A 19,785-nucleotide genomic window follows, 5' to 3' on the forward strand; every position below is an offset into this window, starting at 1 on the left:
TTGCATTGTCTGTAATGAGGCGGTATTAGTGATCCTAGTGGTGAGCAACTATCTAATGTTTGCATATTTACTACGTATTGAATTTCGCGACTGTATATACTAGACTGTGATATAACAAAGACAAATGGGGGATGATCTCGTGCGCCACTCAGTAGCTGTCCAATTGGAAAATCTGACTCTGGCTACACAATAAAAATCATTAACTTTCGCTTTACCATTTTTGGTCCCAGCATGTTATTTCGTGCAATTGTTTCCAAATTAGGATTGCAATGAGCTATAACTTATTCTATGCCTCATTTTTATGATAACGTATATAAAATGTTTATATGCAGTTTGTTTATTTTATCATTTTCACAATAAGAAAACTTCGCAGTTGAATGTAATTAATTACATTTGGTGGTGAGTATTTTCATTAAAATAATATGTATTGGCATAATCCCTAACTTCATATTTGTTACCTTGTGAATGTTAAACCAGTAACAATGGTGTCAAAGATCGGCAACAATGTAATTTACAGTTATAAAAGTATATGGACCTACAAAATAAAATATTTTTCTGCTTTGGTGATCCTAATACTCGCACTGAACAACGAGACGAGGATGTCTGTAACAAATTTCAAAAATACATACGGTACACTCTACTGAATGAACATGACTGATGAGCAACTTTTACCTCTATGTGGACGCTGTTCATTCAAGGTATTTATAAGAACCAAACACAAGAAAAGCAGTATAACAGCGTTGACGAGTGCAGATGCAAATACATATCAATCATAATATGAAAATGCATACGGGAGGGAAACTGGATGATTCCCCAGAGAACAGACAAGAACCAAGGAAGGGAAATTGTACAACATTTTGTATTAGCTCCCTATGCAACAGGACGAAGGGTAACGACAGGCATTTTCTTTAGAAGCTGTAATTTTGCAGAAACGCTTTTAGCTCAAAATATAATTCTCACTGGGACCATAAAAAAAAAGCTGATATTACCAAACCGTTCACAACAGGGAAAGAAAGAGAACTTTACTTGTTTCTTTGTGGCTGTCATGGTGATTTGAATGACTTCTTATGTTTCAAGAAAATAGGACTGTATTGTGATGACAGTAGCACAACACAGTCCCAACAATTTGTAACTGATATTAAAAGATTGAAATATGTACGAGGAATAAATTAATCTAATAAATGCTTCACAAAAAAAAAATTATCAATACCGATATATCGATAGGAACTTCATAGCTTAAAAAAAATGTCCGAAACATTTAGTACCGTCTTACTGGGTAACTAATGTACACGGACTGCTATTGACTTCTGTCTAATGTCGAAGAGAATGCAATTACGAATTATTTGTCACCTTGGCATATTACAGTATAGTGGGCGGTTTTCGTGTAGATGAAAGAAAAATATCGCAAATGTTATGCTTGCCTAACATGACAAGACTTGGCAAAAGCGGGTCACTTGAAGAGTTTAGATCTTGTACAGGGACATCATTTTATTTTTACTAACATTTTTAATATTAACCTGGCTATACCTTTGGATTAATGGTTCAGAGCCAGAAACACCGTTTGTAACCCCTTCCATGATTGAAGTTCGATGATTCTGGCGTAAAATACAAACAAATCACTTTACTAAGTATAGGAGGGAAGAAAAATAGTTCATCCATTTACGTAAACTAGGAGATATCGTAATTTTGAATTTGATAATTTTCATTAGGTTTTTGTTTAATTAAAATACAGTACAGTATTAACAATAAGTGTTTTTACTCACGAACTGAGTTATCCATGTGGACGTATTCATTATGCAGTGTATGTTATACTGTCTACAACACATTAGCGTACAATATAGAGAATGAAGTTAAATTGAAAAATATTCATAATATGGGTATTTAAACACATTTTTGAAAATGGTGGCTGTTCATTTAGATGCAGGCTTCAGTTCTTTTGTGCATATTATCGCACTATAGACTATTGCATCTAATCCCAATTACCAGTTTCGTCCTTCGTACTAGTAACTCATGTTGAAATAATTTTGTACCTACTCTATAAAAGAGTACTTTACGTATTGTAAATTCAATCTTCACTTCTGCCCGATCCGAAAAGATAAAATTACTCAGACATGCTATCTACTGTCCGTCCAAGTGGTTATCTCGCAGGATCGCAGAAAGGGGGTAAATCACGCGACAGATAATTACTTTTATTTAAGTTATCTTAAACAGTTGCGGGTGAGTGAAATCGTGATGCGACGTAGGCAAACGGACGACAGTACCTGTGCGAAAATATGATTCAATATTGAAAGCTCTTTCGTCATTGGAAAACGCGAACATATTTCTGGAACATACTATACTCACTAAGTCAATACTGTTTGTGTTTACTACGACCTTAGGGCGACTTTGACTGTATACGCTTGGTTCTGTGCAGAGAACAGTTGGAAGTTCACTAGTAGAGGGGGTGGGAATGAAGTATATTCAGAAACTCAGATACAATAAAAATTGAAGTAAAAATAAAATGATGTCCCTGTACTACCTGACATTTTTGTGACACTGAATACCATGGGTCAATGCTGACCCCAGTATTTAAAAAAATTGAAAAAAAAACTTACATTTTCAATATTGATATTTATGCACAAAATTAGTCTTCAGCCATAGATTTCATCATAATTTATTCATAAAATAATTACAATATTAACATTTTTATACAGTTATTGATACTACTGTGTAGAGAGGTAATACATGTTTTTCAAACATTTTTCAAATGTGCTTCAAAGAACTTCTACAATCAATTACTATATTATACAAATCTGGCTTTCAGGTAGTAGCTCCCTGTAAAGCATGTTTGAATAATTTCAAGGAAAAATTGTTCCGGGACCGGGTATCGATCCCGGGACCCTTCGCTTAGCGCGCGAACGTCTACCGAATGAGCTACCCCAAGAACTGTACATGACACTGTCACAATTTTTCCTTTTTATATCCACACAACTCAAATGAGCTGACAAGACGCCAGAACTCAACTATGAGTGCACACAAATACTGTGTGACTGAAATTGTGGCTTTCTCTTAAATGTGACGGTGTCGTGTATAGTTCCTGGGGTAGCTCAGTCGGTAGAGCGTTCGCGCGATACCCTGCCCCGGAATAATTTTTCCTTGAAATTATTCAATTACTATATTGTATGCATATCAAATGGACTTGACATGTAATCTTTGCACAACTTGAGCACCTGCTTGAATGTTTTCGGTCAACAGAAGTGCCCCGATAAAAGTACTAATCTGCCGATTTTATCCATCACAATTATTATTTCAGTCAACACTGGGAATTGAACCCGAGAGCACCTAGTGATAGGGACACGCGCTAGCATTGATAAACTGGAAGACTTTATTCTACTTTAGGATATTTTACAGTAAGGCAGTGGAGGGCAAAATGAACGCAACCCACAAGACAGGATTTAAATGGCAACTACATACTGCTGGAGGGGTTGCACTCTACAGTGCAGTGACGGATTTACAGACAGTTGCGCCACTACACACCTACCTACCATGTGTAATTAGAATAGTCCATTCACTTGATATTTAATTAATAATTTTTCAAAGCAATTTCTTTGAAATTGGGATTTATATCTGTGCATGCTATTTTCAGTTGCGCAAGGAGATGAGCATCGCTTAAGCGGGAACTGTGGCTGAACTTTATAAATTTCATTTTTGAAAACAGCTGTTCGCGTTGGTAGGTTGATGAATACATACCGTCATTTCCCATAACTGTGGTCCTAGAACACAACTATGGTCCACGATACAATCATTCATAGATCATTGTAGAAGTAACAGACCATTCGTAGATAGCTGCAGTGACTTGAATTCAAACTAACTTACAGTACAGCAAGTATATAGATAAACGAGGTACTAAGTTATGGAGTACAAAATTTGAATTGTTGTATAGTTATGTTCCAGGACCATATTTATGGGAAATGACGGTACTCATTATTTTTGAAGAAAACTGTCTAAGCAGTGGATATGTAGTACTGGACATCTTTTAAAAAATTTTAGCCCCCAGTAGATCTTCACATTCTGCTTTCAAGAAGCCATCCTTCTGCAAATCCAGTACCTCTAACTGCAATTCTGGGATAACATTTTCAATTTAAACATGAAAAGGAGTGGCAAAAATATTGAAATCTTTCTCCATCCTTTGAAAATCACTGAATCTGTGTTCTTTGAACTCGTATAACAAGTGATCTATTTTAAGAATGTACATATTTAAGTTCGCGTCCTGAATATTTGTAACTGATCCTAAACATGAGAAATGAAAGAACCGCCTTTCTTGTAAGTGTGATATCCTCTCGATTCATATGATTCTGCGAAAGACATTGTATTACAATTAAGCTCCGAAGTACAGCAATCCAGTATAATCCGCCATGTACACGCGCAGTATTTTCATGGGATGGGAGAAGGGGATGCATCGCTGAGGTCTGACGTCACTGCGGCAATGCCGCAAGGAATGCCCACCATTGCAGTAAAGATATGACTTTTTTTTGTACCAGGTTATTTAATGATGCTATATCAACTACTGGGTTGCAAATGAAGTTGATTTGAATAATTTCAAGGGAAAAATTGTTCCCATGCCGGGTATCGGACCCGGGACCTTTAGCTAAACGCACCAACGCTCTACCAACTAATCTACCCAGGAACTCTACCAGACACCAACTCAATTTCTACCTTTATATCGACAGATCTCAAAGTGGGCTGACAAACGTCAAGCAACCAACATTGAGTTTAAATGTCTGTAGTCACCAATGACCCCACGGTAGTAGGAGGGTTAAATGTATAATGCACCAAGTGAAAAGAAAAGAAAAAAAAAAACATTGATTTATTTTTTTCCTTAAGGTGTGCTATGAAACAACCGTTATTTAAATATAAAACTTGTCAAGTAACACGGAACCTGAAAGTACAGTAGTTGCATATCGTATCCAAAGATATCTATAGATAGGAATATCACTGTTTCCAGGTATAATGGGATATGTGCTATTACCAAGCAAGGCTTTCATTGAATGTCTCATAAGCTTTGTAAACATTACAGCTTCTTTTGTATCATGATATTGTTACAACATGAGAGATAATGTTCTAATGCAATCAAAAAAAGAGGAAGAAAGAACAAGATCTTATGGACTTTGCTGGAAAAACATTCCTGTCAGTGAAAGCATACAAAACTAATTAATAATTTCTTTCAAATTCGAATTAACAATCGCAAGTGAATAAGGTATAATACCGGTACCATAATAGTTTCATTTAATACAGGAAATTGTACATTTAACAAACTTGCCAAATCGTCAGTAAAGTCGAAGGTGTGTAATAAAGATATATTAAAAATTTATTATTTTTTCTTATGGGTGTACCTCATAGCTAACGGATTTATTGATGAAGACGGCAAAAAATAACTCCTTCTTAAGAAGTGACCAAGACATCAAATATTCATTATATGAGGTCTCGCTATCCTCAGTCAATATTAACACGACTACTATGAAGTAGTCAATGTGTATTATCACCATTAAATCGAGAAAAATTCGTTCCGGCACCGGGAATCGAATCCGGGACCTCTCAGCTCTGCGCGCTGAGGGCTCTTTCCAACTGAGCTATGCCGGGACACGATCCACGTTGCTGGTCGAACTCCTCTCATTGTACTGTTTTACAGCCTACTACCTGCATTTAAACCTATGTAAGTCAATATGCAGGAGCGCATATTTAAATGACTTTTATGGCCATATTCAACAACAGTTTGTGATAACTGTAAACATTTAATACATCAAATATTCATTATATGAGGTCTCGGCATCCTCATTGAATATTAACACGAATACTATGAAGTAGTCAATGTGTATTATTACCATTAAATCGAGAAAAATTCGTTCCAGCACCGGGAATCGTGTCCCGGCATAGCTCAGTTGGAAAGAGCCCTCAGCGCGCAGAGTTCAGAGGTCCCGGGTTCGATTCCCGGTGCCGGAACGAATTTTTCTTGATTTAACCGTGACCAAGATTTTGCACAAAACGAAAAATGCAAGCTCAAATGCGACTTTCAGGTACCAGTAGATGTAATAAAAGTAATTATCGTTTCATAAGAACATTAACCTTATCTACGTTACAAATATCTCACTCATCTGAGCTGTATGACTTTAAAAGTGCTTCTCAAGATACTCTTGCAACAATTAAATTTCAGATGTCGAAAACTTAGTGGAAAAGAATAACGAAGGACAAGCCTGGCATAGTGATGACTCGAACAAGTTCTCAGTGATTTTGAACAGTGGACTGAGAGAGGCGTTTTCAGTCAAAAAAGTGAATTTGAGCAATATTGCCTCTCGTCTGCTACCTTTAATATATCAAACAAGCTTTCAGCCAGAGAGGGACTTGCGAGATAAATGGATTATGTAAAGGAAGAAAATAAATTTTTTATAAAATCCTCATTCGAAATTCAAACATAAGATACTGTATTTGACAGAATAATGGTAAAGTCATGAAAGGTGTAATTCAAATAATTTATATAAATAATATTCTTACTACTTCATTATCTTATCATTCTTTATTGAGTAAGTACAGGTTATAAATTTTTGTATGTAAGAGTTGAAGAAATTAATCTGTTTCCATAATATATATTCATATTGATTCATTTTGTTTCACTCATTATACTTAATACAGTATAGTTCACGAAGTCCGTTATATTTCGTACTCTTGTAGGACAAAGCGACATTTCACTCTGTTTGATATTTCATCATATTTTTCCTGGTCGCGAATGAGTACACATAGGAAATAACATGATAAACATGTAGAATTATGGTTATTTTAATACAATTTTGACAAGTACATTATATGACTACAAAAATGTTTTCTGATGGACAATAAACCAAGAACAGAAACGGCAATACATATCGATATGCTAATAATGATATATAAATTCGAAATTACGTATTCTGATATTATACGAGCATAGCATTCTCTCATGAGTACAAGCCAGCTGATATATACACACGTTAACCAGCTTCAAAATTCAGGACACAGATTATATAAGATTTCAATTCACGTTCTAATCAGTTCAGATACACGCAACATAATACCGGAAGTGATTCTACTCAAAAAATAAAGAATACGGCATTTAGAGGAAAATATCCAGTGAGATCCAAAACTATTTTAGAAAATCAAAGTATAGAACAGGTGTCTAGTTACAAATATTTGGGCTGTGATATTAGTTACAATATGCAAAGAGATATTGATTCTAAAATAAATAAATTTCAGACGGTATGTGGAACAATACAGAGAACGTTCAAAAATAAAGTTAGAAAAGAAACAAAAGTAAAAATGTATAAAGTTATGGCAATTCCCACAATATTGTATGGATGTGAAGCTTGGGTTCCAACGAAAAACAGAAATATAGAATACAAACGGAGGAGATGAGGTTCCTCAGACAAGTTAAAGGGTGTACAATACTTGATAGAATTAGAAATGAGGATATAAGAGAAGAATTAAAAGTACAGCCTTTATTGGATAAAGTCACGAATTATAGACAAAAGTGGACTGAACACATGAATGGAATGAGTAAGGAGAGATATCCATTGTTAGCAAGAAATTATCATGCAAGAGGAAGGCGTGACGTCGGGAGACCTAGAAAACGTTGGGCTGATGAATTATGAAGTCGAAACGGGCAATTGCCTAATCCTTGGAGTGACGATGATGATGTTTTATTTAACGACACTCGCAACAGCCGAGGTTATATCAACGTCGCCGGTGTCCCAGAATTTTCTCTCGGAGTTCTTTTACATGCCAGTAAATCTACTCACATGAACCTGTCGCATTTAAGCACACTTAAATATTATGAACCTGGCCCCGGATCGAACCAGAACCTCGGGCATAGAAGGCAAGCGCTATACCAACTGAGCCAACCAGGCAGACTCTCATCTTTCAATGCACGAATTTCCAAAGTACTTATGTTCCTGGTTTTTGTGGACAAGGCCTAAACGGTTTCTCGCCAGTGCTAAGGTCCGTGAAGTTTTAGCTTACAGAACTGAGAGACACATTGCAGATATCGTATTGCAAAATCTTTTCGTCAGTTAGTTAGAAAAGATATTTAAAATAGTTTTAAAAAGAAACAGATTTCATAGATATCAAATTTGAAAGGCTTCTCGCCTACAGACGTTCATGGTTTTTTAGGTTACCTGATCAGGATAAACACTTACCACTAAAATCCCATTAGATAGGTTTGTTACCGGTGCCAATATGTTTGAGTACATGGATACTTAAGCTACACGTACTTAAAAACACATTCGACAGCCATCACATTTAGAAGTTCCCTCGCCAGTGCGTAAGAGTTCATGGATTTTTACACTACTCGACTCAGCGAAGAAGAGAGTAACTTACATAAATATACATTTTTATTTCAAGAAAAATATATTCTTGATTGAATAAGTACAGAATAATTCTTGTATGTGAAACATTTATCACCAAAATAAACACATGAAATTAATATCGTATAAAAAAAGAATCACTCAACAAGAACATCGCATTTGAAAGGTTTATCGCTTCTGTGTCGGCGTTCATGTCTTTTTAGGTTACCCAACTGAAAGAAACACTTACCACAAACATCACATTTGAAAGATTTCTCGCCTGTGTGTAGGCGTACATGCGATTTTAAGTTATGTAACAGCGAAAAACAATTACCACAAACATTACAATTGAAAGGTTTCTCGCGTTTTTCGTTGTTCGATTGACAGAAACATTTGCCACAAATATCACACTTGAAAGGTTTGTCGCATGTGTGTAGGCGTTCGTGAATTTTTAGGTAACTTGAGGTTGAAAAACACTTATGACAAACATCACATTTGAAAGGTTTCTCACCTGTGTGGACGTATAAATGGGATTTTAAACTACGTAACAGTGAAAAATAATTACCACAAAAATCACATTTGAAAGGTTTCTCGCCCGTGTGCACGCGTTCATGGCGTCATAAGTGGATCGATTGGGGGAAACATTTGCCACAAAAATCACACTTGAAAGGTTTCTTGTCTCTGTGCAGGCGTTTATGATAATTTAAGTAACCTGACTTTGAAAAACACTTATCACAAATATCGCATTTGAAAGGCTTCTTGCTTGAGTCCTTGGGTAAATGTCCGCGCAATTTTGCCGAATTCGAGAAACATATTTTAGACAATTCAAATTCGAATTGCTTCTCATCTTCATGATTTCGTGCTGGTTTTCCCAAGGCACCTGAATTCTTGGGATTGTCACACACAGTCTCGTCCTCTTCAAGTAAAATACTGTCGAATTCTAATGATACAGCCCTCCTCTCACTGGCAGTTGGAATCCTGAAGGAAATATACTACAAGTCTATTAAATAGTCGCAGCAAATAGAAATTCAGTTATCGAATACTCAAATCAATAAAAAAACCTATTTCACCAAGAGGTACATTACCATGCATTCTTGTAAACAATTTATGAATAATTTTGGAAGTATTAAACTGTGTCAACTATTTCGTCTTGAATTGTACAAAAAATTTTATAAGGATTACACCACGCTAGTCAACTCCTAGATTTTTTTTTTATCAAACGTCTCTGTCTAAAGTCACCTGCCGTTTTTACACTTATTTTCGATAGGAGTGTGCTATTCCAAATGTACTATGACTTTTTATATCCATTACACTTGTCATATATGCGATGTTTATAGTTCGTTAATTTTGATACTTTAAAATTTGGAAAATTTGGAGAGGAGCATTTGTGATTCCATTTCGTAGTAAGCATTATCATAAGAAAATTTGTATTGGTATTATCTCTAACTTGGTATTAATTATAATCAATATTTCAGGAGAAAAATTCGCTCCGGCGCCGGGGATCGAACCCGGGTCCTTGGTTCTACCTACCAAGTGCTCCTCAAATATTAATTGTCAATATTACAGATATTATTCTATAGGGCAAATTAATAAATCTACAATATTCTCATAGCTGCAATGCATATATCTGTACAGATTACTGTGCACTTAATTGCGGAATCCCGGCCAATAAAGTCACTCAGCTGAGTGCGCTCCTAATATAATGGTAGTTGACATTGGACATATACGTCAACATATATGCCTAACTTGGAGTCAGGCCACAAAGGGAAACACTGAAGGAGGAGAATTCGATCCGGTGCTATGGATTGAATTCGGCGTAGCTCAGTGGTCAGAGTGCTTGGCACGTAGAACCAAGGACCCGGGTTCGATCCCCGCCCCCAGAGCGGATTTTTCTCCCCAAATATTAATTGTCAATATTACAGATATTATTCTGTAGGACAAATTAATAAATCTATAATATTGGTATTTATTGTTTTGCCGACATTAAACCAGTAACATTTCTCTCAAAGCTCTGCAACAATGTAACTTACAATTCTAAAGGAATGATCAGTATATTCGCACTCAATAACATAAAAGCATAAATGAGGAGCTCCGAAACAAAACCCGTTAAGTCCACCTCCGATCGAAATTGAGTTTGAAACGGATTCTTACTCTACGAAATGTCCTACATCGATCTACGGTCTCTATTTGGTTCTAACTCCGTTGCATCCCTGTTAAAAATGCGGTCGAAATCGAGCGTTTGTTTGACAATCCATTCAATCCATCGCTCCAGTCGGAACAAACCCCGTTAAGTCAACAGACTAAGAATTCTGTTTATTCTGCAGCCACATAATATTAATAATTTTATTAGTTCACTGTTGTAGCTGCATCTGCTGCTGGAGGCATATCAATGTTACTGTAATGTCATCTTTGTTGGTGCATAAATTATACATTTTTAATGATTTAAGCAGGAGAATAAAATTGTATTCATAGAAAAGAAGTCAGTCTCGCAATACTGTTCTAGTAGTAGGTGCCATGGAGGGAAGTGTGCCTGTCTTAAAGGGATCTTCAGGGTCCAGAAAGAGGAAAAGAATGTTTGAGAAAGGCGAAAGAAAGAATATGAAGCTGTAAATTAAATGAAAACAACGTGGTCCTGATTTAAAGTGTTGGTAAAAATGTCATGGATATACGTCTCCACAATTTTATTCTAGATATTATAATGACAAGGATTATGGTATCATGGAATTTGAACCTCCCTTCACTCACAAGGAAGGGCGCTTCAAATGCTGTTCGATCCCCTCATATAGTTTTATAAAGCCCAGAAAAAGAGTTTATGCACATCATAACAAAGTGAAATAAGACAGGCTTCTTGCTTCATTGATGTCTGATTCATCCACGAAGAGGCGACATCAACAAAAATACAATTTCGGAAAACTGAACAGTCTTGTTGTAAAATATATGGTAATAAGGTTTTTGAATGTAGAAATCATGTTCATGATAACGTACATAATAATTTATGCATTTGTAAGTGTCTCAAAAATATTATTTCCGACCTGGTTAGCACATTGGTAGCGTGCCCACCAATGAAGTCACAGGTTGTGTGATCAAACCTGGCCCAGGTGGTGGATTTCAAATTTCTAAACCCCACAGCACATCAAAGATATTACCCTAAAGATATTCAATTCAATGTCACAAATGGTTATGTCGCGATATAACCAAGTTGCTAGAGCGACTACAACCAGATTAAAATACATTATTATTATTATTATTATTATTATTATTATTATCATCATCATCATCATTATAACATCCGACACACTGGCTGGAAAGCCCACTATGGAAAGAATAGGTGACGATCGTAGGTCAAAACAGTCTCAAAAAAGAGACGATCTGTTATTACATTTATATCAAACTTGAAAGCATGAGAAAGCCACTACTCTCGCAGAAAAAGTAGGAGATTGTACTTCTTTCAAAACTCAGTATAAGCAAACTACACAAAATTTATAATTCCAGTGTGTCAGACACTTTGAAAGGAAAATGGTGGCTCTTTTACAACATCTTTACCACTGAATTTAACTTGGGTTTGGTACACCTGCTACGGACACATGTAGATATTGTGCAAGAATGCATCATGAAGTGTAATTCTCCGTCAGCATACGAAAAAGGAAGAAACTCGTGATGCATTCATCGCCACAAAATCAAAACAAAGAAATTCTACAAAATGTTGAAAGAAACTCCACAAAATTCTGAAACTCTTTGTTTCGATTTACAACAATTCCATTCTTGTACATGCTCTGTAGTGGTGGTATCTGCAAAAATCACCGCAATCTGTAAAAGACATATGTATGACTTTTCCTGGTCAAGGCCATTCATGTCCTCCCAATAGGTAGGGCGTTTGGTATAATAGAAAAAGCATTGCGAAGGCACTCTGAAATTTTTTATGCTTGAAGACTACCACAATTCATGTCGTAATGTCGACAAAGTTTCCGTTCTGGGGATAGATTAGAAAGTTCAGGACTTCAAGGCATTTACCTCCAAAGTTCATAAGTTGGAAGGGATCAGTACTATGAAAACGATACTTCTGATGAAGAAAATAAAGGTAGGTAAAACGAATGTAAATGTAGCAATGAATGTGTCATATCGACTAGATCATTCTAGACGTTCGAAATCATTGTTAAAGAGAGGTTGTCATATGGAAGATATAACTCGGCCCTTGAACATACCATTTTACCCAGATAATGTGAAAACTGCAAAGAAGACTGATATGGACTGTTTGTTGAAATAAAGATTTGGAGATGAGTGAAGTAACATGGCAAAACTACAGTTTTACGCAAACATTGTTGATTATCAGAAAGATGACTCAGAATGAAGAGGAAAATGAAAGATATGAGTGTCTTGATAATGAAGAAAATTTCGGAATGATATAGCATATTCTTTTGTGTTTTGATTTGCTTGTGAAGATGAATAATACATAATAGTCATAAATTTTAGACCATTAATTCATTAACAATCACTATAACATGAATGGGTTATTTATGAAAGGGCCTAAGTCTTGAATACCAAATTGTTACCAATTTAAGAAAAACTGCTTACAGGCCGAAATTTTGAAATTAACGCTGAACTAAAAATTATATCATAAATTCTACTAAGCATTAGAGTGTGAAATTTAATCCTCTTCATATCTAAATCGATGTATCTACACCAAAAAAGCAGTATTATATTACAAACTCATTTTCACAAAATTAGCGCCTTTGGCCCTTTCATAAATAACCCATTAACATGTACTGGTACGAGTTAGTTTTGATTTAGTAAACTTGATTTCCTAAAATACATACTTGTATTTCGTTAGTTTCCGTTTCAAAAGCCATTCTGTCCACCCGTATGGAATAAAACAAGTTAAGTCCACCCGATATATTTTTTTTTTTAAGTTGCGATTATTCCTAATTTAGATGCAACTGATTTTCAGCGCTAGTCATATTCTTATCAAGAAAGAGTCCTTTTTACAACAGTGCTTTCTTTTAATTTCTTTATTCACAAGTTTAAGCAGTAGAAGTTTTTCGTCTTTCCTGAAAATTTATGATTTGTGGACTTAACGGGTTTTGTTTCGGAGCTCCTCAAATTGACTCAATTCAGAGAAGTCTGGAGCAATATACTCTTCTATTGAAGCATTATGGTTGACGAGCAGCTTTTACTTCTACATGGATGTCGTAATTTCCATATTATTATCAGAACCAAACTCAGGAAATTTGGTATAAAAGTGTGGATGTGTGCAGATGCAATACTTATCTTTACTCATTATAAACAAATATACACAATAGAGAAACCGCATGAGTCTCCAGATAGGATGACCAGATTCACATCGATAGAAAAAAGGCACAAAGCTTCAGATCTTGTTCGAAAAAAGATGACAGAAAAATCTTACTTAGATTTAGGCTTAGGCCTATATTATATTATAAATTACGTCAATATCTATTTTCTTACAAAATATTTACAGTAAAAATTTAGGCTTACATCATGATTAAACATATTTTAATATTACAAAAATAATTATGATAAAAATAAAAATGTATTTACATTTACAATGCTGCATATGGAAATCAAAGGAATTATAATTATTAAAGAGGACAGAAAATATCTACCATAAGTGAAATAAAATGTGAAGGAGGAATACGGCAGGGTGACTCCCTAAGTCTAGCAATGTTCAACCTAATAATGGATAAACTAATTGATAGCGTTGAAACTATGAAAGGTTATGTAATGGGTAATAACCAGATAAATATAGTAGGTTACGCAGATGATATAGTACTTATAGCAGAATCCGAAGATGATTTACAGAGATTATTACATAAATTTGTGGTGACATCTAAATTATACAATATGGTAGTTTCAACAGAGAAAACCAAAACTATGGTTATATCCAAGGAGCCTTTAAGATGTAGCTGCAAATAGAAGGAGCAATTATTGAACAAATAATGGAGTTTCAATACTTAGGAATTAATATATCAAGTGATCGCCAAACGTATAAAGAGAGTAGAGAGCAGGTCATGGAAGGAGCTCGAGTATCAGCTTACTTAAGGGATGTATCGTGGAAAAATAAGTATCTAACAAATAGAAGGAAAAGTTAAAATATATAAAACAATGGTAAGACCGATATTGACCTATGGAGCCGGAACACAAGCCACCACAAAAAAAATAAATCAGTTATACAGTGTGTTTAAAAAATACGGGGCATAATTTCAGGTATGTATTTCCCACATGTAGACAATCAAAATAGTTCATTACAACATGTGTCCGGAAATGCTTCATTTCCGAGTTATGGCCTTCACAACATTGAAATTCACCGGAACGTTTTTCTTTCTGCAGGTTGTTGTCATTACAGAAGATGTTCAAAATGTCCACCTCCTGCTTGACTACAGACCTCACATCGATGTCTCATTGACCTGCGAACACGATCCCAAACTCCAGGAGTATTGCGTATGTCGTCAGAACATGCCACAATTCGATTCCGAAGGGATTCCAAATCAGGCACCGGAGACGAATAAACCAATGATTTTAAATGGCCCCACAAGTAGAAATCGAGAGGGTTCAGATCAGGTGAGCGTGGAGGTCAAGCAATTGGGCCACCTCTACGTATCCATCGATCACGAAACCTTCGATCCAAGTACCGGCGAGCCGTACGACTGAAGTGTGCAGGAGCACCATCATGCAAGAAGTGAATGTGTTGACGATTGATCAGTGGAGTGTCTTCTGAAACATGAGGTATGGTGTTTTCCAGGAAGTTTGTGTACGCCTGCCCCGTAAGTCTGTTTACAAGTACATGGGGTCCAACTAATCGATCACCAATGATACCGGCACACATGTTGAGGGAGAACCGCACCTGGTGATGAGATGGAACAGTTGCACGTGGGTTTTCATACGCCCATACATGCTGATTGTGGAAATTTGTTATGCCATCTCGTGTGAACTGTGCTTCATCTGTAAATAATACTAAGGCAGGAAAGTTCGGATTTACACCACACTGCTGCAAGAACCACTGACAGAACCTAACTCGTGCAGGGTAATCTGCTGGTGACAGGGCCTGTACACGTTGCAAATGATAAGGATATAATTGACACTCTTTCAACAGTCTCCAGACAGTCGTATGAGGAACATTGACTTGCAACGCTACCCTTCATGTGCTAATAGAAGGAGTCATGTTCACAGCCTCCAGAATCTCCTCCTGTACTTCTGGAGTTGTAGATCTTGGTCGTCCCCTTTCCAAACCAGGAGAGTTAAATTTTCCATACTTGCACAGACGGTAATGGAGACGTACAAATGTCTTCCGATCTGGACACTGTCGCTGTGGGTACCTCTCCTGGTACAAACGACGAGCCAGCGCAGCAATGCCGTCTGCCTTACCGTATATGAAGTGTATCTCTGCAAGCTCTTGATTTGAATACATGTCGCATACTCTAACGCCTACACAACACTGAATGTAACCTACGCCTCGGAATGAACTGTCAGAGTGCCCCCTTAATGTCTCCTTTGACGGCAACGACCTGCGGAAAGAAAAACGTTCCGGTGAATTTCAATGTTGTGAAGATCATAACTCGGAAATAAAGCATTTCCGGACACATGTTGTAATGAACTATTTTGATTGTCTACGTGCGGGAAATACATACCTGAAATTATGCCCCGTATTTTTGAAACACCCTGTATACAACAGTAGAAATGAATACATTAAGATCGATTATAGGGAAGACGAGAAGAGATAGGGTGAGAAATAAGGAAGTAAGAGACCAATGTGAAGTAATAGAAATTAATAAATTTGTGAAAGGAAGAAAAAAAGGAATGGAATAATCATGTTACAAGAATGAGGAATGATAGAATAGAAAAAATAGTCATGGACATGAAACCCCTAGAAAGAAGAGGTATAGGAAGGCCGCAACAAAGATGGAAAGATGGTCTGCAATCAACATCTAGTGAATCTCCAGGATAAAGCGTGAAGAAAAACAGGTTACGACCTATATAAAAGAAGAAGAAGAAGAAGTAGTTTAGATTTGTACTTAAAAGTATGTCAATATCTATTTTATTATAGTATACTTACGATAGAACTTAATAATACAATAGTAATATGCGTTACAAGAGCGGTATGTTGATGTTTTCATGTTCGAGGAAAAGACTGAAAAAGCGAAACGTAGTTGAGCTTTTTTAATTTCCGAGAACATGAAAACAAACATACCGCTCGTGTATCGTACATTATTTTGTGCGAAGATCGTTTATTACATACCTGAAAGAGGAATTTATAATTAGTTGCAATGAAATCTCCATCTTGGTTTCTGTTCAATGACGGCAACTTTTAAAAACAAAAATACTGTATCTATCTTCAAATTTTTGCTATAAAATGTTTGCTGTGTTTACTATATTCCAGCACGCCGTGATATACGTCTGCCTTCCCCGCCTCCCCACCAGTCTATAAATGCGAACTTAAAACAAACGGTAAGGTTATGTAATGATTTATTTTTCATTTTAATATTTTAACAATATTATATATATATATATATATATATATATATATATAACATATTGCAGTAATAACATCGGCATCTGGAATCCTTAATGTTACTTGCATTACAAATGCAGTAACTTTTGTGGTGTTGTAGAGTTTACTTAATTTTTGCAAATATTTAAAAACAATAATTACCAGTGCAATTTAGGTGAAATTGCAGTGGTAAGTTTCCAATTTATAACTATTACTATGTTAAACGTCTCTAAAAATAATATGTTAAAAGCCTAAAGCAGTAAAATGAATATGGCGCTTAAGCGGTAAGAAGAGGGAAATTGTTATGTGTGTTACGTTGGGAATACTGAATGTGGTATTTCACACTTACCCAACGAGTTACAAAGAGAAGACTATAGAGTGGTCATGTTGTCCTGTACAGCGCTCTTTGCGGTGCCACCGCGAAACACGGCAGATCTGAGATAAGCACCCACCTTTGTAAAAATTCGTCTGCTTACAATGTTGTATAACGGAGGTAAGAGGCCCAAAAAAACTAAGAAAAAACATGCCTGTTGTGTGTGCTGCATATAACTGCAATGTCAAAAGGAAAAACACAACTGATATATCATATGTCATGTAAATTTTATGAAGTTAAGTCCATAGTTTTGTTAATTAGCAGCATTTTTTTCATGCATAAATGTGTAACAACGCCCGGCATAAACAAAATAAATGGTTCACTGGTAATGTACTTAAACTAAATACGGATAAAACCAATACAATTCCGTTTCAGACCCAGTGAAAAACAAATAGCAATACAATATTAAAACTGTATTTCGACACCGGCATCCTTTATTTCTGCTCCTTCTGTTCTTACTGCTTATACAAGAAGACGATGAGCTGCAGCTTATAAGAAGTAGGCCTATTTAGAAGACAAACGATTAATCAAATAAATGGTTCACTAGTAATAAAGTTAAACTAAATACGGATAAAACCGCTACAATTCCGTTTCAAACCTAGTAATAGCAATCAAATATTAAAATTGTATTTCGACACTCGCATCCAAAATAACGCAAAACTCTGGGGTAGGTCGTATTGTTGTTAGTATTTTGACTAGAAGGACATGAAAGAACATAATTGAGCACCCACGTGCAATAATGGGGTAATAATTCGTAACTACTTACCCCATTATTGTACGTGGGTGCTCAATTATACACTAATAATTATCTGTGGTGCCACAGCCCTTGACAGGCCCAGACAGACCAGCCGGCAGTTGGCCTCACGTTCACATTTCGATAATAATTATACTTTACTGTAACAAGTTTTTTGTCATATTTCACCCACGTTACAAGCTTGGAGGTAAAGGTTGTTTACTACAGACAGGGCCTACTTTCATTCTATATCTTATGGTGTAGTAAATAGTTTTGCAATGTGTAGAGACTGGAAAAGCAATTTAATAAAATCATCCGAATCATACTCGTTCATTTTATAGGCAATCTTGCAGGTCGCATTTAAAAGAACCTAGGAATATTAATATTTTCTTCAGTATATTTGCTAGGACTTCTTGTCATACTACATGAGAATTTTGCTTAAGTTATTCTTTTAAGCATTCCTTCTAGGAATAGCTCAAGTGTTTTATATTTAGCGTGGATAAGTTTAGATTAAGTTCCTAGCACGTATTTGACGAAATGCTAGGTTTTTCCACTTCAGTTTAACTGATTTATGCAAACGAAATTAAGACAGCTGACGATTCTAATGTCAGTTATCACCACGTCCACTTTGTTTTGGGCGCATAAGTTCATTACCGACGGTCGTTCAATTTTCTTCAAACATGGCGGCGCAATGACCACTCTATATCTCTCTCTTTCTAACTCGTTGCACTTACCGCATATTGGTTTGTGCGAAAAGGAAGCAAATACGCACGATCTCGCACAAAATTAAAATACAGTTCTTTATGAAAACAAAAGAAACTATAATTATTATCAAAATACGTAAAAAGACCGAACAAAATGTGAATTTAATATACTTTGTATTCAAAGAGAGTTATAATCGTTAGCAAAGAGTATATTCTGTTGATGCTGCCACCTACAGGAAAATTACTTGAAAAATGCGTCAAATCAGGTGATTTCAAAATATTAGACATGCAAGTTACGGAAAAAGCGGACATTTGTTGATTTTTTAAAAACTCGCCCAAACCCCGAACAAAGACATAAAAGGGAGGACATGTCCGGACAAAAGAGGACGTCTGGTCACCCTATCTCCAGAGAACAGACAAGAACCAAGGAATCAGAATTGTCAAAGACGTCATATTAGCTCTCTAGGGTAGAGGACGAAGAGTAACAACAGACAACTTCTTGACAAGATTTAATTTTATAGAGAACATTTGGACTCAAAACCTAGCCCTCATTGGCAAGGAAAAAAAAAAAAAATGTTGGCATTCCCAACCGTTCACAAAAGGGAAAGGAAAAGACGTTTTTCGTCTATTTTTGAGGTCATGGTCATTTGTCTGACATTCTATAATCCAAGGAAAAAAAAAAGAGACTGCTGTACTACTGCCATCACAGCATCATGACAAGTCTTATTCAAAGGAAGACAATTTCAAGCCACAAATAACACTCGACTGTAAGAAAACCCAAGCAGGAGTGGATACTGAGAACAAAATGGCTAGGGAGTATATAACTTGTGAGCTGGTCTGTGCGATTGTTCTGCAACAAATGACGTCAGTTGTGTCCACACTCTCACGACCCTTGACTGGCAAATGAAGCAAAAAGATCATAGATGCCTATTCGTGCCCGAACTAGGTGATCAGCTGTTTCGTCCTTGCATCATCCAAACTTTCTTGGGGAGAGCATGTTGATATGTTACGGGTAAGGCATGGAGGGCACTTCACTTTATTATGAGAATCTTGAAAAAGACTAGCCCCAAATCGAGGGAAATAGCATATTTAACATTAGTGCAACCATTGTTGGAATACGGAACTACATG

At 36.1% G+C, this 19,785-nt stretch overlaps 1 protein-coding gene across 3 annotated transcripts in view; it reads right to left on the reverse strand.

Moving 5' to 3' along the window:
• Nucleotides 1-19,785, reverse strand: part of LOC138691562 (gastrula zinc finger protein XlCGF57.1-like) — a 449,766-nt gene that overhangs the window by 411,227 nt on the left and 18,754 nt on the right. The window contains exon 5 of one of the 3 annotated variants that reach the window (XM_069813643.1): nucleotides 6,377-9,323. The exons of the other annotated variants lie outside the window; for them this stretch is intronic. Coding sequence (XP_069669744.1) covers nucleotides 8,963-9,323 — 361 coding nt within the window. The 3' untranslated portion in view covers nucleotides 6,377-8,962. Of the gene's footprint in view, nucleotides 1-6,376; nucleotides 9,324-19,785 lie in introns of those variants that run through there. 3 annotated transcript variants of the gene reach the window in all.

The sequence above is a fragment of the Periplaneta americana genome, chromosome 16 (assembly GCF_040183065.1).
Source record: "Periplaneta americana isolate PAMFEO1 chromosome 16, P.americana_PAMFEO1_priV1, whole genome shotgun sequence".
Lineage (NCBI taxonomy): Eukaryota > Metazoa > Arthropoda > Insecta > Blattodea > Blattidae > Periplaneta > Periplaneta americana.